Source organism: Maylandia zebra, linkage group LG18 (genome assembly GCF_041146795.1).
Source record: "Maylandia zebra isolate NMK-2024a linkage group LG18, Mzebra_GT3a, whole genome shotgun sequence".
In the NCBI taxonomy this organism is placed as follows: domain Eukaryota; kingdom Metazoa; phylum Chordata; class Actinopteri; order Cichliformes; family Cichlidae; genus Maylandia; species Maylandia zebra.
This window is the reverse complement of record NC_135184.1, coordinates 18,295,480-18,320,356: the sequence shown is the minus strand read 5'-3', so window position 1 is coordinate 18,320,356 and position 24,877 is coordinate 18,295,480. Positions and strand designations below refer to the sequence as shown.

The 24,877-nt window shown below is 39.1% G+C and overlaps 1 protein-coding gene across 8 annotated transcripts in view; it reads left to right on the top strand.

Annotated features, from left to right (window-relative positions):
- The first annotated feature begins 1,200 nt into the window (after window positions 1-1,200).
- The window catches only part of kmt2cb (lysine (K)-specific methyltransferase 2Cb), a 94,805-nt gene continuing 71,128 nt past the window's right edge, over window positions 1,201-24,877 (top strand). For 7 of the 8 annotated variants that reach the window (XM_004542710.4, XM_004542711.4, XM_004542708.4 and 4 more), the window contains exons 1-2: window positions 1,201-1,972; window positions 17,593-17,781. In XM_004542710.4, coding sequence (XP_004542767.3) covers window positions 17,594-17,781 — 188 coding nt within the window. In that variant the 5' untranslated portion in view covers window positions 1,201-1,972; window position 17,593. The remainder of the gene's footprint in view (window positions 1,973-17,592; window positions 17,782-24,877) is intronic. The other variant, XM_004542712.4, reaches the window with a different exon arrangement.

Genomic DNA, 24,877 nt, shown 5'->3' with positions numbered 1-24,877 from the left:
GTAATTCTACTTTAAGGACGAAAACCATTCTTACAAAGCACACTCCCTCATTTGGTCTGTTGATACCAGTGATGGTGGCTTGTCTAACATGCAAATACTCTCACTGATGATCAGTGGAGTTAAGAGTTAATTACTGCAAACACAATTGCACATATCTGCGTTATACACACCACAAAAGCCTCTACAGTCATTATATTTCTCTGATTTTCCGAGTGCTTGCTTTCATTTGCCACTTAACCATTTTTTTCACTGCGCGATTTATGTGAACTATTTCGAAATGATTGCTGTCAATACTAATAATACTAATAATAATGAACACGTTAGATTAGCCAGCAGGGGGAGCTCTCAGTTTAGGAAGGAGGTGCCAAGGTTTACCATTTAAAGGAACAGGGCTGCGTTTATTTCCAGTTAATTTTCTGAGGGGCTTCACTCGAAGAAAGTCTCCTAAGTTGTAGTTAAGTGAGCCTTAAAATCGAAAGCAAAATCTAACCAGAGACACAACATTCTCTGCCTCTATTATATATTATGTACAGCCGCTGAAAGCCGACCCCTGGGGGCTTTTCCGAAAGTTAACCCCTGAATGTACGGTCGGTCGGTCGGTTTGTTGAGTACCTTTATCTAACACATAATGCAACGCTTAAATCTGTATACTGGGCGTGTGTGTGTTTAGGGGGGGTGTAAAGCAGGCGTAGAGACGCCGTCGTATGGGAGCAGCTGAGGTACATTCGTACCCAGCCTAAACCACGAGCTCCGTGGCGTATTAAAGTTAATCCATTTTTGTGTATTTTCCCCCGGCTACGAGGAAGCCTTCCGACTGTTGGATTCTGTATAGCTACAGCTGGCAAAGATTTGCATGAGCTCAAGCACCAATGGTTTTTACCAGCTCCAACTCCAACTGGGTAAAAATCCAGACTCCATCTTTTCGGGCCCGCGCTAGCCATTATTTTATTTACTAAATGCTTATATCCCTCCGCAGGGTCAGAGAGTATTTTGAAGAAATTGTAAAATGGTTTATCTGTCATTTCTCATCGCGTCTTCTCAACGGTCTTTTTAAACACGCCTCACACTCGCGAAACATCCCTTTCTTGGCGAGCCCCGTCGATTCTGAAAGATTTGTGCACCGTAGTTGTGCTGTTCAGGGGGAGGAGGAGGCGGATCTAGTTTTTGAGGAGCTTGGAGAGGGGGGCTGTGCTTCGGTGCCACTTATCATTAGATATGGCCACCGTTACAGAGCACCCCGAAGCGTCATCTTCAACTTAATTTTGTGCTATTTCATAGTCATTTTGCAGCTCGGTCAGCGCGGCAGGCGAGATGTTGTTTTTGGCGAGCTAATGTTTGTTTTTACATGTCTTTTGGAGGCGGTTGTTACTGCGTGGCAGGATGACTGTGAGTCTCTCCTAAACTGGCCGCTTGGTCCCGCAGCTTGTCGCAGCTGAAGAAAATAGAACCAGTTGCCAACCCCCAGCGGTCGGCATCCAGCTTTTTTTTTCCCTATTGCTTTGCGGGTCGCTACACTTCCCCCCGAGGATTCCTACTTAATGTTTGGCCCACGGAGCGTTGACTTTAGCAGCCGCTTGGATTTCGAGGTGGTTATGTTTACACGTTAATGGTAAAATTATTGGCTGTAGACTTGGGTGGCTAACACCAACTAGCTATATAAGCCGAACTCGTGCGACGACAGCTGTCATTGGAGAAAGGAAAGTGATCCCCGCAGATGCGTGCGCCAATGAAGCGGTTTTCTGTTGGATTTACATCATCCGCTTCTCCATCAAATGGGCAAAGTTGGGAATAACATTGCAGCGCTGGAATATAATGATATGCGTTGTGCATTTTTGAGAACTGCGGTGTTGCTTCATTGGAGAGAGGCTAGCTAGCTCCATTAGCTTGCTAGCTAGCTGGGTGATAAGTGCGACGTTTCATCCCCCTTATTTTGGACATGAAGAGGATAACTCTCTATTCATAGGGCTGGAAGGTAAGCTATATTTGCCTCTTCGTCTTTTTACTTCAATGTAAGCTGAGTTTGTTGGGAATTTACCTTTTCACGTAAGGCTGAGCCAACCTTATCCTTCTCCAGTCTGATGTTGGGGGTTTGTCGCCGCCTTGGCTTTCATGACTCAGACTATTCAACGGAACGGCACATTCAATTGAACATTTCGTGGGTGCTATATAAGCAAATATTAACACATTTACTGCATTATTCAGTGCAAATACACACAGCTAACGTTAGTTGGAAGCTAAAAGGGAAAAAAATCAGAACCTGGGTGGTTGTGTAACCTATCATTTTCACTTTTTGTGCATCATTGTAGTTCCCTAGAATAGTTCCGTTTCATTGAATAGACCGAGCCTTTGTGTGTGTGTTGGGCTCCCCTTTGCTTTGCACCCGGTTTGAAGCTGACTATAAGGAGGGGTAGTGTTTTTAAGGTTTCTCGACAAGTTTTCTATGAGCCATGGACATGTTTAACACTAGCACTGGGAAACAAAGGGGTGAAGCCTTTTTTAGTGTTTTGGCGTAGGCGTTAGTCGCATGTATGAGTTGGACAACTAACTGCAACCATAGGTAACCTGTTTGCTATAGGTGGCCCTCTCTTTTAAAGTTGTCTCTAAAGCCAGTCCTCCTTCGGTTGTTAACTACGATAAATGACTTCGTTTCTTTTTCCAATTTCTGTTAAATTTAGTCGACATCAACGTTATTTTGTCTGTGGTCGACGAAGAAAAGGCGACAGAGTTGAGCACAACAAGCTAGCAGTCGTTAGCTGGATGCAGCTGCTTTGTGCCCAAGCTTCGGTCAACAAAAGCTAACGCTAGCATGTTTTTGGTTGCTCCCGTGGTGGTCGTGACTGCCTTGTAGTCACCGGATCTTAACCTCAGATGCCCCAAGTAAAGTTCTCCTCATCACCTTTGAGCGTTTGCTTGTTGTACAAAAATGCTCCTTATCCGACGACTTCTTATCATATCAGATCCTACAGTGTTTAAAGAGACAATGTCTTCAGTTTTGTTTGTTTTTTTGTTTGTTTTATCTCAGGGGTAACATTCCTAACTTGGCGTTTGTGCAGTTTTATAAGGGGTTTGTATTTCGTGTTCAGTTTTGGTGTTGGACGACTTCTTAAAGGCTGTTGAAGTCAATATAATTGATAGAAAGATGTTGAATTGCCACAGACAAGCAGCGAAAGGTGGTGTGTGTCAAAGTGAGACCTCTTCTGAGTCACTGAAAAAGCCTAACTAATAATTTAAGCCATTTTCTGACCACACTGTCTGCACATGAATAGGCATGGATGGCACTGAATTAAAAAAGGTTTAACATGGCACAATTTATTATAAACACACATATTAAATCTGGAACTGCATGTATCCTCATTTACATTATTATATAGATGAGCAGTACCTGTTACTGCACATAATGGGGATTGATAAGACACAATTTTATGTTTCACTGAGCAAAACACTGTGCTTCTGCAGTTTGGAATGAGTTTGCTTTTATAACTTAGTATGTGTCACAAATGTGCACATTTTCGGTCTGTGCGATGCTTATTTAAAAAAAAAAAAACAATGACCAAAAAGTGTTTGATGTTGATACTATCAGGTATGTGGTTTACCCTAGATATAAGCTGGGGTTTCAGTATACAGTTGAGTGCTTGAGCTCAGTCAAGTTTTGAGTGAGAAGAGCTAGGCTCATTTTAATGAATTATATAATCAACTGCTTCAAATCAGTCGCATCCTGCGGATGCACTCAAAATTGCGGCATCTTGGACTATAGCTGGAGATGATGGTCTTTGTTGTGCTCTGCTGCCTCGGTAAGCTCAGTGTAGTGGTACATGAATGAGCCAGTTCTTTTAAAAATAGTGCTGCAGTTTGCAGTCGTTTTCTGCAGTAGAAGGACAACTGTGGTTGTCACCTGCAGTCCAAGACAGTGGCGATGTCTTAGTAAGGACTTAAATAATATAAATAACCAGCTTTGTCATGAGCCAGCATGACAAGGAAAACTATGTTGCTGATTTGGGATTGTCTGCTTGTAAATCAGTGCAAGATTCGACATAACCTGTGGACGTGTAGTCAAAGGAATATTGGGCAAGTTTATTTCCCTGGTACAGGTTCAGTTACGGTGTTTCCACCAGTCACAGTTAATCCATTAACCTCCGAGACAAATTGGCTGAAGTGAATGCTCACTAACAAGTATTTCACTTTGTTTTCTTTCTTGCAGTCATTATTTCCACATTTAGAGGATCATTAATGAAAACATATGCAAAAGACAATACTGGTGGTGCTGGATTTAAAAAAAAAAAAAAAAAAAAAAAAAAAAAGACAGCTTTTCACTCACATTTGTGACTAAAGAAAGATGGATGTGGACTGTAAGGACTTAAGGTCACATGTATAAAAAAAAAAAAATAATAAATAATAATATATATATATATATATATATATACACACACACACACACAAATTTTTTATTTTTAACATTTAGCCCAAGAACCTTCAAAACTTTATCAAATGGTTGATAAAGCAGTGGAGATGACGAGCGGCATCGTCTCTGTGACATTCACACTGGGCAATAAAGACTCAATGCTGTGACCAAAGCAATCACGAAGGGGTGGAATGAGAATTTTTTTTTTTTTTTTTTTTTTTTTTTTTTTCTCTTTCTAGAATTGACTACAATATCACTCGTTGCTGAACTTAAGCATCGAGCAGCTTTTGTCTTTTCTTCCTTAAATTTGGCACACATTTTGTGAAGTTGCGCTCTCTTCTCTCTCTCTCTCTCTCTCTCTCTCTCTCTCTCTCTCTCTCTCTCTCTCTCTCTCTCTCTCTCTCTCTCTCTCTCCCCCTCCGTCTCCCATGATTCTTCTTCGTAATCCAGTGGTGGTCCTTACTTGTAAAGTAGTATTGTGAGATCCCCATAACTGATACATCGCTATTGTTGTACATTAAGGTTTCCAGCAGTATACAAGGGATTTAAAATTGGCTTATTTTTGGTTTTCACAGTCTTATTAAAATATACAGGGGTTCAGTGAAATACTCATTTCCTGTAGTGTTGTAAATGAGAAATGTTACGGTTGACACTGCAATGATGTTGTCCTTGCATACATTAAAAAAATGAGTCACTATGTATTGTTGAACAGTTCTTAGTGTGTGTGTGTGTGTGTGTGTGTGTGTGTGTGAAAAGAAAAAAAAACAACAGTCACTTAACTTTGTCCTTGTCCACATTGGCAATGAAAGCCATCAGCCATCATTGTGTGAACTTGGTTAACACAACAAGGTATTGCAATGAAGTCAGTTTTTGACAGCGTTGTGCTCACAATTCACAGTCAAGCGAAATGTCTGCAAAAGAGATTTGAAGCCTTAATAAAAATGCTTCAAGTAGAAATTGCATACAAGCTATTATACATCCTGTATAGACTGCAGTATTACTTATACGGAAGGCAAGTCTGGTCTTTGTGCCCTAAATGGGCTGGGCAGGATGAGCATCTGGAAATGGCCACTGAGAAGGTCATAGCAGTGTAATATTATTTCAGATAAACAAAGATCTGTGCCTCTCGTACAACCATGTCACTTTCAGTAATGAGAAAAAGACTTGTTCTGCAACACTTACTGTAGCCAGATTAATGTGTTCATAATATTCATGTACACATGTAGACCAGATCTACACAAGCATCTACCACAGCAGTGCTTATGCTGACATGGAAATTTATGAATTTCCATTAAGTCTTAGTATGCTGCTCAACTGAGAAGATTTGTGTAGAAGATGTGTGTCCAGGCAAATGCTAGTAACTGGTGATGAATTTTTAAAAAAAGAAAAAAAAACTAAAGAGTGGAGGAAGATAATAAATGCAAATGTGTTCTTATGTTGCACTAGTATCATTGAATGGTTTGAAGTGGCAGTCTCAAGTATCTTCATTTGAGTGTCTTAATTCAGTCTGGCAGTCCATCGGCTATTGACAGGATGTGCAAAACATGGCCCTCTGGCCACTGGGCATCCTTGATAACATTTTAAGCAGCTCACAACCACAAGGAAAGGATGCACTACTAAAAATTTAATTCATCCAATTTTCACATTATAGTAGAGCAGCAAAAAACAAGACCAAGGGAGCACACCCCTTATATTTCATCTCTTTTGTTCTAGTTGACATAGTAGACTACAGCTAATATCAGAATGGAACAGCCACCTCACTCATGGTTAAGAAGCTACGAACAAGAGAGAGAAATTTACAAACACCAGGGATGCAACAATATTTGGATCAGATGGATCTAAGGTTGTAAAGTGTCCAGATTAATTGACTTCTTGACTAGTAAATGATTATTACACGTGCACAGGCATATAGTTCACTAGGCTTGTACTGTAAATATGCTCAGCTACTAAAACTGGGATATCTTTTTCGGTAATATGATTATGCTCAAGGTGCAAGGGATTGGTGGCATTACTTTTGATCCACAACAGTTTTTCTTTTTGGTTTATGTTGTATTTACTAACACATAAAATGTGTCCAGACAATGGACATGGTGCTGTTATTTGGTACACACTGCTCAAGTTATCCATCTGCTCTGTATTTCAATTTTCCGTACTGCACACTGGACTGGAGTTAAGTGAGAACACACTAGGTAGTATGTTTTAAAGAGAACCGTGCATAATAACGAAGTATTAAGAGAATTTAATAAAAAATTAAATGACAGAAAATGGTCAAGATTATATGGATTAGAGGTTCTAAATGTTGGTTTTGTTGAATTGCCCAGCCACATATCAGTGTGATCCTTAGATAAGTGATGATCTTTGCAGCTGATATTTTAATTTTTATTCTTGCTTATGTTCTGTGTTTACTCTCATGCTGCTGCTGCTGCAGTACATGAGTTGCTAGCAGTGTAGCTAATGTATCATAGGAGACACTTAAGAGCCGAAGGTGATCAGTTGGACCACTGCACCACCAGCAGCTTTTCTTTGTATATTTGGAATACTTTTTGGCCTAATTATCTATTGTAGTCAAGCGAGTTGACGCATCTCATGAGTTCAGAACACGCCAGTGTTGGCTCCTCTCTTTTGCTGTATATTCAGTGTAATGGTTCTTACATGTATGGTAACACAATGTTTTATCATTAACTCCATTAATATTATTTCAGCACCACTTCACAGGCAACGTATTGGAAAGAAGAACTTAAAGTGCGAAAAAAGAAACTAGCGTGACTGTTAATGGCCATAGTGCACTGTAATGATTTTCACACTGAACTGAAGTGAAACTAATGCAAATAAATTTGGTGAATATTTTAAATGAATAAAGAGAAAATAAATTGGATGTTGGACCTGTCCTTTATTATTTTACCAATAAATACAAATGCAATAAAACTCTATTCTTGAATGTATTTTTTTCATATTTTGTTGCAGCATTTACTTTTGCTTGATGTTGGCTTACACATTAAAGGACTTCAACTTATAAATTTAGCACTTGTACTCTATATGGGCAGAAATCTGAAGTCAACCTGTCAGAAATTGAAAAAGTTATCTCAGTAGAGCAGGGCGATATGACCAAAAATATTTATCACGATATACGTTTGAAAATTTGCGATAACGATATAATTGACACTAGGCAAAATACTTTACAACTCCACAACTTTATTAGTGCAAAGAAACCCAAAAAACATCAATGTATTTTCACACTGGGGACCAGGAGGCATACAGTGCTGCCAGGGCCAACCTGAGAAGAGGCATCAAGACTGCCAAGCAGCAGCACAGGAGGCGTATCGAGGCCAGGTTTGAGAACAACACAAACCCAAGGCAGGTCTGGGAGGGCATCAGGGCTATCACGGACTACAAAAGAAGAACACCATCACCCTCAGCCGACAGTTCTACTCTGGCTGAGGATCTAAATCTCTTATGCCCGTTTTGATAGGGAGAACACCGACCCTGTCCTGTCCCCTCTCCCCTCAACCGATCCTGCTCCAGTCCTGAGCACTCATGAGCTGAGGCGTGTGTTCCGGAGCATTAACACCAGGAAGGCGGCCGGGCCAGATGGAGTGCTGGGCCGGGTGCTAAAAGACTGTGCTGCGGACCTGGCGGACGTCTTCACCTCTATATATAACACCTCGTTGTCCTGTTCACTGGTACCGTCCTGTTTCAAAGCAGCAACCATCGTTCCCATCCCAAAACAGTCAAATGTCACATGTCTGAACGATTTCAGACCTGTGGCACTCACCCCCATTCCCGCCAAATGCCTGGAGAGACTGGTCATTAAACACATCAGAGCTGCTTTTCCACCATCCCTGGACTCGCACCAGTTTGCATACAGGGAGAACCGGTCAACCGAGGATGCGATCGCCACAGTGCTGCACACATTACTGAAGCACTTGGAACACAGGAACACCTATGCACGGCTCCTCTTTGTAGACTACAGCTCGGCTTTTAATACCATCCGGCCATACAAACTCCGTCCCAAACTCCACCAACTGGGACTTAACTCCTCTCTGTGCAACTGGATTGTGGACTTCCTCACTAACCATAGACAGAGTGTCAGAGTGGGTAAGAACACCTCTTCCACCCTTGTGGTCAACACCGGTGCCCCTCAGGGGTGTGTTCTGAGCCCTCTGCTATACACTCTCTTCACCCATGACTGTATTTCCTCCTGCGCGTCCAATCTCATTGTTAAGTTTGCAGATGACACTACAGTGCTCGGACTTATATCCAACGATGATGAGACAAACTATAGGACAGAGGTGCAACAACTAGAGTCATGGTGCCACGACAATAACTTGGTCTTAAACACCAAAAAGACCAAGGGGATCATTGTAGATTTCCGGAAGAGGGGTCATAACAACCATCTGCCTCTCTTCATTGGCAGTGAGGCGGTGGAGAGGGTGAGCAGTTTTAAATTCTTGGTGGTAACTGTGACCGAGGACCTGTCCTGGGGCAACCATATCACCTCAGTTGCACGGAAGGCCCAACAGCGCCTCTACTACCTGAGGAGACTGCGGAGCGCACACATTCCCAGATCTCTGATGTTGAACTTCTACAACTGTGCCATCAACAGCGTTCTGACGTATGGATTTCTAGTGTGGTTCCCCAGCTGCACCAAGGCCGATCAGCAAGCACTCCAGCGGGTGGTGAAAGAAGCTGGCAGAATTATTGGAACAAGTCTGCCAGAGATCAGTAATATCTTCCCCACTCGCTGTCTGAGGAGGGTGCACAGTATCCTGCGGGACCAACATCACCCTGTGCGCCACCTTTTCCATCTGCTGCCCTCAGGGAGAAGGTACAGGTCTATACAGGCCAGAACATCCAGACTGGCCAACAGCCTGTATCCACAGGCTGTGAGGCTCCTGAACTCTCTGCCCCCCTCTCACGGACAATAACCATATCCAACTTCTTAATAGCAATGAACTGGTCTGCATTGGTGCATCATATCTTTATTCTCTTCCCCCCCCCCCCCCCCCCCCCCCCCCTCTTTCTTAAATAGATAACTATCATATCTGATATCATATCTCACAGTACAATAATATTGAATGGGTTGCATTGTTGTATTTTGTCATGTTTCTCAGGTCTTTGTCTGAATTTCTACGAACATTATTGCTAAGGATTGTCTTATTGCATTGGAGTCACACTGGGTTAAATATGTACACTTGGGTTTTAAGGGGTATTTATTATTTTCTTCTTTTTTTGGGTTGTATGGAAGCCCCAAACGCAATTTCATTGTTCTTGACAATGACAATAAATAAATACTACTACTACTACTACTTAAACAAGCAGTTGCTTGTTTTTTTTTGTTTGTTTTTTTAATGCGCATTAAAGTTATATAAAAATGTAACAGTGCAAATGCAAATTCCATGCTGACAGTTTAACCAAAAGCATTTCCAGTGGAAATTGGCCAACATATCCTGAGCATAACCATGTATAATATCCACAAAACTTCAAAAGAGGTTATATACACACACACACACTCACACTCTACGGTAATATTATGTTGAAGCACAGTACGTATCACTCCGCGAGGCTCTTGCCTACGGTAGCCGTAATGCTTTGACAATCCATCAAGTGGTGCGGGTTTATAGCTTAGCAAAGTCGTACTAAAACATTTAACAGATTTTCGAGCGCCGTGTACCACGTAAAATCGTTTCGAGGTCAGTAAACGCAAACAGAAACCATACATAAGGCACAGGGGATTATAAGGGGCACTGTCGATTTTCAGAAAAATCAAAGGATTGATTTTTAAGTGTGCCATATTTAAAAAAAACAAAACAAAACACAGCAATAACGACGGCCCGCTAGCATACCAAAAATAGTGATTTGTTGTGTATCTGACGGACGAAAGCCAAACCAGTGCCACACCACTGAAGTTGCAGCATTTTTACAAACCAATTCTGATTCATCTGTTTCATTCAACGTTCCGCTTTCGCCCTTCTCATTCTCCATCACCGCCATGCTTTTTTAAATAAATTAATACATTTTTCATGTGCCCTTATATAATATTCTGGCTCCTTAAAATGTCAGTCACTAAAAAACTAAGATATGCTGGGCTATTTTCTGATGGCTTAACCTCTGGAAACATCAGCCAGTGTCTTAGGGGTTCCAGTGTAGCGGGGGGGGGGGGGTGTCATAATTGATTTCCACCAGTGAGTATTTAATTGAGCACTGTCAGTACAATTTATTGTAGTAGTAGTAGTAGTAAACAGATCTGAACTAACATCACTCTGATGGATGCATCAGGGGACAACCTGAGGTGCAGTATCTTGTCCAAGGATTCTTCGATATGCAGACTGGAGTAACCGGGGAATCGAGCCACAAACCTGATTGGTAGACGACCTGACACAGCTTCTCCGAACTATAAAGTGGCATTTAAAACACTTGTCATAACATATTGGCCGAAGCTCTTTGGCCAATGCATTTTATTTGCTTTCCACATTGATATCACCACATGAAAGCAAAATGTGATTAGTCAGTATTGGAGTAGCTGTGGCGCAGGCCATAGAGCATTTTTTTGTACCGTGTTTTTCACACTATATTGCGCACTTAAAATCCTTTAATTTTCTCAAAAATCGACAGTGCACCCTATAATCCGGTGCGCCTTATGTATGAATTCTGGTTGTGCTTACTGACCTCGAACCGATTTTATGTGGTACATGGCACTCAAAATCTGTCAAAAGGTTTTAGTACGACTTTGGTAAGCTACAAAGCCGCACTGCTTAATGGAGTAATCTGAGTCCAAAACTCCGTCCGCTTCAGGTTCCAAAGTCAAATGAACACTGCGGCATCACAGTGTTAAAAACAGTCTAAATTCGTTCATCTTTAATAAAATGATAAATGTTCTGACTGAGAGATTTCTGAAAAACTTAAAACATACAGCTCTGCTATCACGACAGAAAACTAAACAGCAGTGACTTTTCTTAGGGTTACTGAAGTTGGACGAGCTGGTATATAATGATGTGCAACGTGATCGCTAGGGACACAGCTATGTTAGCATAACATAAACGCAATGAAGCTGGAGAATGAATGCTAACTTTTTTCCACTCGATAAAAGTTAACGCAAGGGTTCGCGATGGTTAGGGACAAATGCAATTGCATGACAGGATGTTGTTAACGGACCAACCTTCAGTCAGGAGAACAACTGAGATGATCCATCCACAATACAAGATTTGTAATTAATATACTGCAAGAACATGGGAATAGAGCAGCTGTGAGAGAATTGAACATTAATGAATCAATGGTACGGAAGTGGAGGACGCAAGAAAAATGAGTTGAGTGAAGTTTGAGTTATCTGACTGTTTTGTTTCGCTTAAGGTGCACCGGATTATAAGGCGCATTATGTATGAAAACAGACCCGTTCATCGACAGTGCACCTTATAATCTGGTGCGGATTATGGTCCGAAAAATATGGTACAAATCAGAAGGTTAGTACTTCAGTCCCAGACTCCTCTAGTCCACATGTTGAGGACGATGGTATTGAATTGCCTCTGATGTAGCCAACAGAGTTTGTGTGTGCGTGTAGATGCAATGATTTGAGTAATACGCACACAGAGAAGAACAAAGAGGCGGAGCTGTTACTGAGATTTTGAGCTCAGGCTGAGTGAAAGATAACAAGTTTCTAGCGTCCAAATCAGCAGTGCTGCTCCTGTAATCGCCATTAAAGCCTTCACTGGGAAAAAGCTAGTAGGAGTGCTTCCTCAAAACACCTGATCAACAACCTCTGACTTGAAGAAAAGCAAACTTTGAAGCTGCTCCATCCATGGCTGTTTGTTTTAACCTAGTCTGACAGCATGTTAAAACTACACAGCTTGATGTCAGCTGTCCTATTTTACATGGAAGACATACGTGCAACAAACAGTGCTGAGTCTAATGGGGTGCATGGGGTTTACCAGGCCATAAGGCTTTTGTAACATTTTCAGATTTAACGTGAAATAAAATATTGTATTAATGAAATTGATTTAATATTTCAAAATGTGAAAATAAAAGCTTTTTTTTCACAAGCCAATAAAAATGTACATGGATCAGTGAAACTCGGAGCCACTGACCTGGGGGTTGTTAGGTTGTTATTAATATGACTTAATGACTACACCATCATAACGTTTGTTTTGGGGTTTTTTTAACAGATGTTGATTGAAGTTAAACTTCAAAACATTGCAATTACTAAAATGGAAACAAATGAGCAGTTCAAAACCTGTGGGTTTTTTTCAATAATTATTATTGCTCATTAATAAGAAAAGTATTTTCCTAATTCTTTCTAATTAATCAATGAATTAATCAATAGATTACTCAATTACTAAAACAATCAAATGCTGCAGCTCTAGTGTAAAGAGGTTAAAGCTATTGAACAAAGCTATATGAGTGTGTGTACAGGGGTGAATGTGGTTTGTATTTAAGAGTGCTGAGAGTAGAAAAGGCATCTATAACTTGGACTACTTTGATTACAGATGGAAATGCGAAACTTGATATCTAAATATTTCAGAGTCAGCCTGTTTTTTTGTTTTTTTATAATTGCATGCCAATAGATCTTTTCTTTAATTTAGCAGCACTGAGCAGATATATATCTGCCACATTGTCCTGTATGTGCCAATGTGGAAACAATTTTTACAATTTATTTTTTTTTTTTATATATATAATCAGGGCTGGCTACCTTTCATGTTTGAATTGATACAAGTACTTGGAATTTGGTACCCCTAACAAATGGTGCCTTTTTTAGTGCTTGTTTTAAAACAAATTCAAATTCTTCTCTTATAAAATAATTCCATAATTATTGGCTGAAACTTTTTTTTTTATTGATAAGATTGTACACTCTACACTGTTGCCAGCTGCCTCGGTTAGTTTTACGACAGTGTTCCTGTTACAGTGTTTGCATATAATATTAAATGGTAATATTGGCCTACTGTTAGTTATGGTCAGAAATCAAGATTTTGGACATACTGTAATGTGTTTACTGTAAATAGCATGCTGATGAAAAATTTCAGTGCAGCCAGTGAAAGTGACAATCAATGCAAGAGGGGAAAAAGCCTGATTACCTGATTAAAAGAGATATTGACAGCTTAAACTTTGCCCATCATTCCAGGGTTCGTAGTTAGCTGCAGGTCCTTTGTTGAATTTGCTTTCCGGCTGTCAAATATAACACACTCTTCAGCTTTTAGATGTATTTTGTGTTTGACCAGGTATTTTCTCAGACTAGAAGTGTCGCCATAACCAGCTTTGCAGTGTGTGCTACAGATGTTGTGCAGTTGAGTTTTAAAAAGTGTAACCACGGCTGAGACTGCTTCTAACTCCCCACCGCCATTGTCCTGTCCGGTGTCGATTCTTCACATGTCACAGGACTGATGTCATGCACCCTCGCTCTCTTTCTTCTTTTAACCCAGTTATGCTCCGGTGCCAAAATTTACACTGATTTAGTGTGAATCAATACTCAGTAGAGCTGATAAAACTTGGTTGGTACCCTAACAAGTAGTAAGCTGAAAAATATTTTAGAGTGTATATATAAGAATGGTGTTGTCACAGAGTTGTTAGGCTGAATGGCTGTGACACCATTGTTTACAAACTCTCCAATGTCTATAGCATATATAGCAGGGTGTACATCATAGCTTTAGACTGAAGTGTTTGTTTTTTAATTATTTATATTTTAATTAAAAGTTGCTCACAAGTTTTTAAAGTACATTGCTTTAATACGTTATTGACTATTTGTTTTCTTTTTAAGTATAAACAAGTGTGTAGAAAACTGCAGAAAGACATATCTTTTGCTAAACGTCTCCACTATTTTAACCATAACGCATGAGAGGTGTTGACATTTTTGATCTGCCACTTCTAAATGCATCTTCCTGTGATCAGCTATATTAATCCTCCATGCATCTATTATTATTATTATTATTATTATTATTATTATTAAAAATAAAAACATTTAAATAAAACAGCTACTCTGGGACTTTTATTCTTTTAGATGCTGACAGTCAACCCAGTATTTTTGTTCCAGCTGTACAGTTTTTCTTATGAACTGGTTTTAAAATTTACCAGAAACATCAGGTTTGCAGGAATCTGAGCATGGTTATAAATGGTCTAGCAAAGCTTAAATTCATTTATTTCTAGTCTTACTAGAATTGTAGTCCATTTACCACTACAATCCTGCCATCTCAAAATTACTTTGTATTGTTAAATACAAGTAAAGGGCAGTATTCCCATTGTTTACCATTGAGTGCTTTGTAGTGGCTTTTCCTTCAGTGTGTGGGTTGCAGAGAATAGAAAATGTGAACTGGCTGTATGTGGAGTGATTACAGATGGCTTTGAGTAAGAAGTAGAAATCCTACTGCACTGTACTTACAGTAGTCAAAAGCTAACAAACAATTTTTTGCTCAGCATTGAATTTTTTGATTTTCTCTAAACCCCTAGTTTGCTTCTACCAAAAAACTGTAATCTTGGTGTGTTTGAGATGTCTCTGGTCAGATAAGCCACCTCAAAAATGCTTAAAACCAATTATTTGAAATTATGTAATCAAAAGTCCTAACATGAATTCAGTTCATTTTTTAAAAATTGATTTGGACACAGTAAGGTACAGTGACAACACTAAAGCAGTGTTATTAAATGCTACTGACGATTGAAAGACTACATCAGGCTTCTACGGCTAGATGGGTGTTATAGATTGGAGACATATCCTCACTGGTTGTGTCTTTTTAAGTTTTTTTTTAAAAGGTTTTAACTGTGTTAAAACAGATCTGCAAATATACAAGAAGTTTCTGGAAAATGAAAATGCCCAAGAGCATTCATCATTCATCATCATTCATTGTTTTTAAATGGAAGTTTGGGAACACCAACCAGAACTGAAGCACCTTTCAGGTCTTTATATCAGGATGGGTAGACTGAAGCTGTGCCTTGTAGTTTTTTTAATGTAGTTTTGCATGGTATACATACCGGAAGGATACTGCAATACTCTGCTGTTTCTAAAAACACAAATTTATGACTAATACCAGTGTTTGAGAAATGACAGTGTTCCAAAGAAAGTTGTAATTTCTGCATTTTATGTGCAACAGCGGCGCAGTGTTTTCCTGAGCGCACTACTTCATTTCCCTGCAGGCATAGTGGGCGGGCTAATGCTGCAGCTATCACAAAACAAGACACACAGTTCCCAAAACAAGTTTCTTGCATACTGTTTACAGCTAGCCAACAAAGTGAATGCATAGGATACACTGAGTAGTAGATGGCAGTTGGGGTAAGCTCACAAACATCTCTGTGAAAGTTTTTTTTTTTTGGGGGGGGGGGTTCTTTAAAAATTGAGATGGACCAAAGAAGCCAGCTTTACATTCGTCACCTTTTCCCCCCCTAAAGGATTCAAAAAGAAGAGGGAATATGATAACTATTGCATGTTGTACATGAGTCAAATAAAATTATTATAAGCTAAATCTTCACCATTAAAGTTTGGCGAGCTTATTGGCTAAGGTCAGTGGCAACTGTTTGGTTTCTCTTTTGGCTAAATGGTGAATGAAGCAACCATGTATACAAATCGGGTGTTCGCAGGTATTCAGGTCAAAACAAAAGTTGTAAATTATCAATTTGTGTTCAATACGTTCTGTTAATGGTTAGCATGTCAGTTTCTTTTACACTATTGTATGTTGTTAACTTTCCCGTGTGTGCTTTTTTTTTTTTCTTCCCCTTTTTGCTCTTGCCTTTCTGTACTCTTCTATCCCCTCTATCCCCCACCAATCACAGCAGATCCCTGAGCCTGTTTTTTGGAGGTCTCTTCTTGTTAAAAGGAAGCTCTTCCTTCCCACTTGTTACCAAGCATGTGCACTGATTCATTGGGTGGGGGGGTTCCTCTAATATATTAGGGTCTTGGGTCTTCACCTTGCCATGTAGAGCACTTTGAGGCAGCTTTAGATGGGAGTTGGCGCTGTATATAAAAGTGAATTGTCAGACATGCTCTTGTTTATGAAAAAGAGAACAGAATCTAAAAATAGCAAATAATCTAGAGTTGCCTGTAAAAACAACAAAGTACGTGATTTCCTCTCTCATTTTCAGCCATAAATGAGTATACATACTTCTTTAATTAGTAGTTTACATATCAAAACAGTTACAAAACACAATAATGAAAACAAAAGCAAAGATGATGCATTTTCACAGAATTTGAAAAGAGGACAGGAATGGTGTTTATGTAGGAAAAAAACCCAAAAGAACTCAATTCTAAGTATTTGGTCTATGTTGAGATTGCAATTATTAAACACAATTTCTACCATTTAGTAATTTAACTGAAGGGGGGGTGGTGTCAAGATATTGAGGGTTTTTTGGGGGGATTTTTTAAGACAAAATTGTGATAACACTTGGGGGGTTAGTTGCACAGTCTTATTGGTAGAGACCTCCAAGTATAACAGAGCAGCCATTTTTCCACAGGAAGCCACTTACAGCACACTTATTCAAACTGCCCCAAAATAATCAAATGCTAGCAAATTAATTTGATAAAATCACAAAGAAGTAAAATGAAGTAAGCAGTTATCCACAAAGTATGTTGTCAAATAGATTAATTTCAATAGGTGCGTGTGAGCAGGAAACACTGAAATTAGTGCTGTTTATAATAAGGCAAGACAGATTTTGCACTCACTATTTCAAACTTAAATTTCTCTAAAAGTACGAATGTGTTACCTACACATCATCAGCACACTTTTTTCCTTTATCAGTACCAGGAAAAAAGTGTGCTGATGATGCGGGCCAAATGTAATTAGGCTGGCCCACGGGCCAGAGTTTGACACCTATGAAATACAGGATCTCTGGAGAGACTTGAATATAACTATGTGCATCAAAACCTAGGTGTGCTGAGCATGTATCATTCCTAAGTAGACTTTGAGTTTAATATTGCTACCAGGGTCTGATTTTCAATAACATATCAGAGTAGTTGTATATGAAAAGATGAAATCAATTTAATTGTCTGAACAAAATGCAGAAAATTTCAAAGGCGACAAAAGCTTTCTGACTACGCTGTTTGAGTTTACAGATAAATCAAAAATTATTCAAAAAACATGGACTTCCATGTTTATCAGTTAAAAATAGCGTCTTAGACATGTACTAAATTAAAACCTGTTAATATAAATTCAGATTAGGTGCAAATCAGCATCCGTTTTGCTTTTTTCCAAACATTGCTTACCTCGTCTTTCTTAACGGTTTTTCAGAATGTCATCAGAGGATAAGACTGTGGAGCCCTCTGACCAGGGACCCTCACCGCCATCAAGCAGTGTAGGGGCCACGTCCACAGGAAGTCCTGCCCACGCAGACAAGCGACCACGTGGCAGGCCGCGCAAGGATGCTGCTGCCCTCCTACCCCAGGCACCACCCTTATCCACGTCTAAGAACAGAAAAAAGTAGGTTTTTACCTTTGACATTCAAATCAGTTTGTATTTTTAAAGCTCAGGGAATTACTTATTCTTGCTGAATTGGTTAGCATTGCTAGTGCAGTAACTTTATGTAATACTTTTTGTAAGCAGTGGTCTGGTGCCGGACCCCCTCTATAAAATGCTTAGGTTTAGACTTTAAATTAGTCTTGAAATTTTTCTTGACATTGGATTTGTAAGATGTGCGGAGCCAAAAGAAGAAGAAGTGTGAATCCCATATTCTTTTCAAACTTTATATATTTTAAATATCTGATATTACCTGCTTCACCATTTCCCCTTAGTGACAGCGCAGGTGAGGTTTTAGAGACATACCCATATGTCTCTCATATTGGATTTTCTTAATTATCGTCCTCTTAAATCCAGAATCTAATTTAAGATCCTTCTCGTCGCATTTAAGCTTTTAAATAATCAGGCCCCATCTTATCTCTAAGACCTCATAGTACCATATCACCCCATTAGACCACTTTGCTCTCAGACTGTGGGCTTACTTGTTGTACCCAGGATATTTTAAAGTAGATTGGGAGGCCTCTCTTCTGTGGAACCAGCTCCCAGTTTGGATTCTGGAGATAGATACCCTCTCTACTTTTTAAGATTACGTTTAAAACTGTTTGATCTTATAGATAAGGCTGGATCGTGTAACCCTGAACCCTCTTAGTTACGTTGCAATCGGTCTAGGCTGCTTCCTTTAATGCACTGAGCGCTTCTTCTTCATTCACTTTTTCCCCTCTCACTGTGTTTATACACCACTCTGTATTTAATCATTAGTTTTGTGGATTTTTTTTAATTTTTTTTTTTTATTTCTGTCTCTTTTCCATTAATGTGTTTTTTTTGTGCTGTCTTCCTCCTCTTACCCTAACTGGTTGCATAGATAGCTGCCTGTCCCTAAGCCTGCTTTTTTTTTTTTTTTTTTTTAAAGTTTCATCCTGCTAAAAGGGTTTTTTTCCTTTCCACTGTCACCAAGCACTTTTTCTCATGCAGTCATCTGAATTTGTAATTTTGTCTGTGTTATTGTAAGGTCTTTACCTAACAAAATAAAACACCTTGATGGTTTATGTGATTCAGCACTATATAAATAAAATTGAATAGGGAATTACTTAATTCTTGCTGAATTGGTTATTCTTGCTGAATGCGATCACAGCAATGATTAAGGGTGTTGAACCTGGGCAACATTTAATATTTGGCCAAAAATAAGCCTTGGGAATTTGTTGCTGTTGCAATGGGCACAGTGGAGTAGATCTGCAATGTTCACCACAACTGAGAATTGATACGCGTAAATGATTACAAATACATGGTTTTCTTCTTAAACTATTCTTGTGATCAAAGTTTAGAAAATTAGGCTACAGTTCTGTAACCGACATTTGCAACACAGAGTGAAAAATAAATTTAACTTGCTGAATCGGACTCGTAGACTTTAGAAAGTCATGTATGGTATTTAAACCCCTTTACTTTTACATAACACTGTAAACTTGATAACAAAACCCCAGAAAACTATGCAAGATTTAATAAGATGGTTGTGGTGAGACTTACCGTTGCACTCCTGCCACCATGTACATCACTCTATGTGAAATTTTACAGTAAACCTAAGAAATCATAGTAACAGTGGTAACTTAAAATCTTTCACTGGTTATTATTTTTATTTTTATGTATTTATTATTCATGGTAAGTTAAGTACACAAAACCAGCTTTGGAAAAATGGGTGATCTTGCCTTTTATTATTGCTTCTCCTCCAAATTCTGTCAGGTGTCATGAGCTTAAATACCCCATTCTGTGTTACTGCTTATTAAATCCAGTGCTTACCTGGTAAGAGACGGCATTAAAACTTAATCCCATGTTATTAAACAAAAATATCAAGGTGGTGCATAGGAAGCATTGGGGAAAAAAGCCCTCAGTTTAAATCTGAAAATGGTCCTTATACTATATGTGGCATATTTAAAGTGGTCTGAACCTACTTTTGGCTGCTCCTATTTGAATCCAAAGGGATTTGTGTTTCCTCCTGGAATTAAAGTGGGGGCCTTTTGCAGTGTACTCAATAGTACCGTGGTTGACCACTTCTTACTTAAAGTAGTCTGAAACTACAAAATATTTTATGGTCATTCTAGCATTGCATAAGTTACTACTTTAAGTCCTTTGTAGAAGTCCTTGGGGTTTTAGCAGCTTGATTTCATGTAATTCCACCACAGATGTTTAGGCTCCGTGCAAGGTGTCCTGCTTCTCTGTGACTTCCTTAGCAACATACAATGCAGCTTAGAGCTGTAAAATAATGCCCGCAAGGTTCTTAACTCTCTCCTCAGTCTGTCCTCTCATTCAATCTTAATACCCTGTTCCCAATGGATCGTTTAATCTCCAAGTATTCAGACAATACATTAATGCCACAGTAGAAGGATGACCAGGGACACACTTGAAATACTTAATGTTGTTTAACTGGTCACGAACTAACCATCAGCAGTTTTATTTATATCTTTGTAATGGCTAGGGTTTTGTTAAGAATCAAGAATAGAATTACAATTTGTATATATTTTAAAGTATGTCATTATTTTTGCAGAATAGGCTGCTGATTACACACTTATTTAGCTCTGCCACAATTATTTATCCCCTCTCAGATTTCATTTAATTAGATACAAACACCTCCTGAAAGCTAAATTGCAAGCTCATATTCCATAAAACACCCCCAACACAGTGATTACAGCTTTGTGAATTCAGACAATTTACTCCATCCCGATTTCTAATTACTGTTGGTCATAAAAGCCTACAGGCTAATGAGGAATGGCTGGTCCTCTAAACTGTACTGTAACTTGTAATCGAACCATGGTGAACACTTATAACGTCATTCTAGACCAATTAATTGTTCTCATAGGCTAATCAGCTTCATTCTGTGGTGTATGTTTTAATTTTAAAATTGTCATAGATAAGTGTGATTAAGGGTATTGATTTGTGACAAAGGTGGATGCTCTATAAATCGCTGTTGTAGACCTGATTGGTTAGAATTTACTAGATTTGCTTATGCTCCATCTGCTAGTCCATCTCTTCCAGAGCAACATGATCCTTGTCAGGTTTTCCAGGCAGCACTGTGCTAGCTGGGACTACTTACCAGAGCATTATTTTCACCTTTTCTTTTTTTTTTTTTTCTTTTCCCTGTCTCTCTTGCTCGCTCTCCCTGTGGTAGGACTGTGGGGGGAAGTTGTGCAGGGTATGGGACCCGAACACTAGTCTTTTGCATTTGTCAGTGACATAACTGGCTGTCTGAATGCTGCAATTTGATCTCATTAGTTCTGAATAATATAATATACAGCTTGATGCTGTGTGGTGGTCTGTGCAAAGACGTCACTGCCAACAGCTGTTTTCAGGTTGTGATCATAGGCTTATAACTGCTCATATATCAATTTGGGCTTGGTTTCTGCTATTAGATACTAGAAATACTTGAAAGATAAAAATTGTATTTAATGAAAATTTTACTAGATAGTAGTAGTAGTAGTAGTAGCAGCAGTTGGCCATGTACTAAGCATACTACATGTAGGACTGCAACGATTAGTCGACTAGTCACGATTACGTCGACTATCAAAATCGCCGACGACTAATTTAATAGTCGATGCGTCGTTTGAAGCTTTGTAAGATCCCAAAAGACGCAGGAATAAGTAGTAGGATTTAAGAGTGTAATAGCGGACTGAAACAAAAGATGGCAGCACTGCATGTACAAGGATGCCAGCTGCCGTTAAATCCCGAAGAAGAAGAAGCAGTGTCCGGTATCGCAGCCGTGTCCAAATTCAGGAACCGCATCCTCCTGTGCCCGCATTTGTAGGCCGATTATGTTACAGCGACACGACGAAGACTGTCCAAATTCGAAGACTCCGACAAATGTGCCCTTCATTTCCCCAGATTTAAAGGATGGGTCGGGTGTGTACTTCGTGGCCCAACCTATCACAGAATTCATAGCGCGGCCCAACTCAGTTTCCAACAATAGCGGCAGCTAGTTAGTTTTAATATTACTCTTATTATACTTTCTGGGTCACAAAATAAACATTACACATAATTCCAGGCGAGCATGTAGCTGTGTAAACTTCAAATATCTGCTCAGTTTATCAAGACACCACATATTTTCAAAAGCGCTCCAACGTTTTCGGAAACATCTGTTACTCACCAGCTCGATAGCGAGCCGAGGTTCAAGGCTCACTAGAGCAGGTGAGAACACCGGACTCCCGGCAAATCGTTTTCAAACCCACTGCCGTCTTTCGCTACTCAGGTTAAACATGATATATAAGTCACTTAGATAACTTAAAAATGTTATCGTTTGGCTTTTTTCAGTATTTTATTTGTTCCTGAGTAAATCGGTTTGGCTGAGATTAAAGTTATAGTTTTTACACAGCTGAATAAACGTCAAGCAGACAACTGATTATCAGAAGTGTGAGATGCTCGAGAATATGCTCCGGTGTCCTGTTATATTTTAGATAGCAAGGAGCAGACGGCTGAGTTTATTAAACTCCACCGAAACAATCTGCTAATTTCATTAAAATTTAATAAACTATCATCTTGTCTTTATTTTTAGTTAGCACATAAGCTGTACGTTTTACGTCCAATGGATGCATGATCTGATTAGTCGACTAATCGCAAAAAATAATCTGTGACTAGTCGACTATTAAAATAGTCGTTTGTGGCAGCCCTAACTACATGGTCATCTCATAAATGGTTTGATGCTCTTTTATACCTTTATACATCTTTAGCTGGTTATTGGTATGGACATGAGTTTTTTTTTACATGTTCTTACCATATTGACCAGGTTTGAATAATATACATTCACTGGACAATTTGTTAGGTACGCCTACCCAGTGCTGGGTAAGAGCCCATTTTAGCTTTAGAATATTTGGTCCATATTGACACAATAGCAGCACACAGTTGCTGTAGATTCTTTGTCTGCATATTTCTTATAGAGATATCCTGTTCTACATGAGACCAAAGGTGCACTTTTGGATTGCGATCTGGTAACTATAGAGGCCACTTGAGTACTGTGAACTCATTGTAACGTTCAAGAAACCCAATTGAGATGATTTTGAAACGTTCCTTGTTGTTGTGTTGAAAGTAGCCATGCAAAAATGGATACAATGTGGTTATAAGGGACAGACATGGTCAACAATAGAACTCAGACAGGCTGTGGTGTTTAAATGATGCTCAGTTTGATACTAAGAGGACCAAAGAGGGACAAGAAAGTATCTTTCTCGTCATTAAAACCAGTCTGAACTGTTACAAGGCAGGATGGATCCATGCTTTCATGTTGTTTATACCAAATTGTGGTTCTATCATCCAAATGTTGGAGCAGAAATTGAGACTCATTAGACCAGGCAACCTTTTTTCCCAATCTTCGTGAGCCTGTGCGAACTGCTGTCAGCTGGAAATAGTCTGGCCATTCTCATTTGACCAATGGCATCAACAAGACAATGCATTTTGACCAGGACAATTCCAGTAGATCAACAGTTTCTGGTATACACAATCTAGGGCTGTTCTAATAATACCAGCATAATTTTTTATGTGTTTTTTTTTTTTAAAGTGTCATATCATGATATCATTACTATAGCAGCATCCTACACTTATATTCCGTATTGCACACAATAATGAGGCACACTCAGACATGTCCGACAGGCAGACAGCCAGGTGTCCGGCTCTGATGACGATTTGGTAACAGCTGAGGTCATTGAAAAAAACCCAACAAAGCACAGTACCTTAAAATTATTTGTGCGAAAGCCGGAAACGACAAACTTGTTTCACTACTTGAGCCAAAAAACACAGAGTACGACCAGGCTATCAGCTGGTGATGTATGACCGAAATGTAAACAAATGACTCACCCAAGCATCGTTGGAGCACTCGCTAGATATACTTCTTACAACAGGAAGAGCAAACGGTGGCTGGTAATCACTGATGCAGTTACATATTGTTTAGCCAAGTAAATGACAGCAATTCAAATGGTGGAAAGGGAGGAAGGAGGAAGACATTTTTCATTTTTTATTATGTGGCAATACTGTGCAGGCTGCTGATGAACGACAAGTTACCTCAACTTAGATATTATTAAACTAAAGTGTAGAGCAGTCATATTATACTTAATATTTCCAGTGAAAATGCTACCTAGGCTAATTTTGTGCTTACATTTGAGTTGTGCTGTGTCACTACTATTGTACTATAGTGCTGCTGCTGGCAGCTTGTTTTAATAGATCCACACTTTAAGTTCGATAGTCTGTTATCGTTGACAGCAAGTCATTGGTAAAGAAGAACTGAAAATGCCCTTTAGGTTATTTGTACTAGTAAGTGCTGCTACCTGCAAGCTACAGTCCCCACTATAACACTCTTCAGTAATTTCTTTTTTTTCTCAGTATCCACTGAGATTAATTAAATTTTTATGCTCATCTTATTCTTAAAATAAAAGTTGTTTCTTATAAGAGAACCAGATTGGTAACGGTAAAGACAGTTATTGATGGTATCGTAAAACCATTAAAATATATATTCAACTTGTCGTTTCAAAAAGGAGTTTTTCCACAAAAAATGAAAAGTTGCTAAAGTTATTCCCATTTACAAAACCGGTGAAAGACATCATTTTACAAACTATAGACCAGTGTCAATACTCTCCCAGTTCTCTAAGATACTGGAAAAACTCTTCATAAAAAGATTTGACAGTTTTGTGGAAAAATATGAATTAATGACAGATAGTCAGTATGGGTTCAGAAACAACAGATCAACAGCTTTGGCACTGATAGATTTAATGGAAAAGATAACGGAATGTATGGATAATAAGAGGTATGCGCTCGGAGTTTTCTTAGATCTAAAGAAGGCGTTTGATACTGTTAATCATGAAATTCTATTAAAAAAACTGGAAAAGTACGGGTTTAGGGGAGTGGTTTTGGAATGGTTAAAAAGCTATGTAGGGAATAGGCAACAATATGTACAAATAAATGAATATAAATCTAATTTGATGGATATAGCTTGTGGAGTACCTCAAGGTTCAGTACTGGGTCCAAAAATGTTTATTATGTACTTAAATGATATCTGCAGAGTATCGGAGATTTTAAAGTTTGTAATATTTGCAGA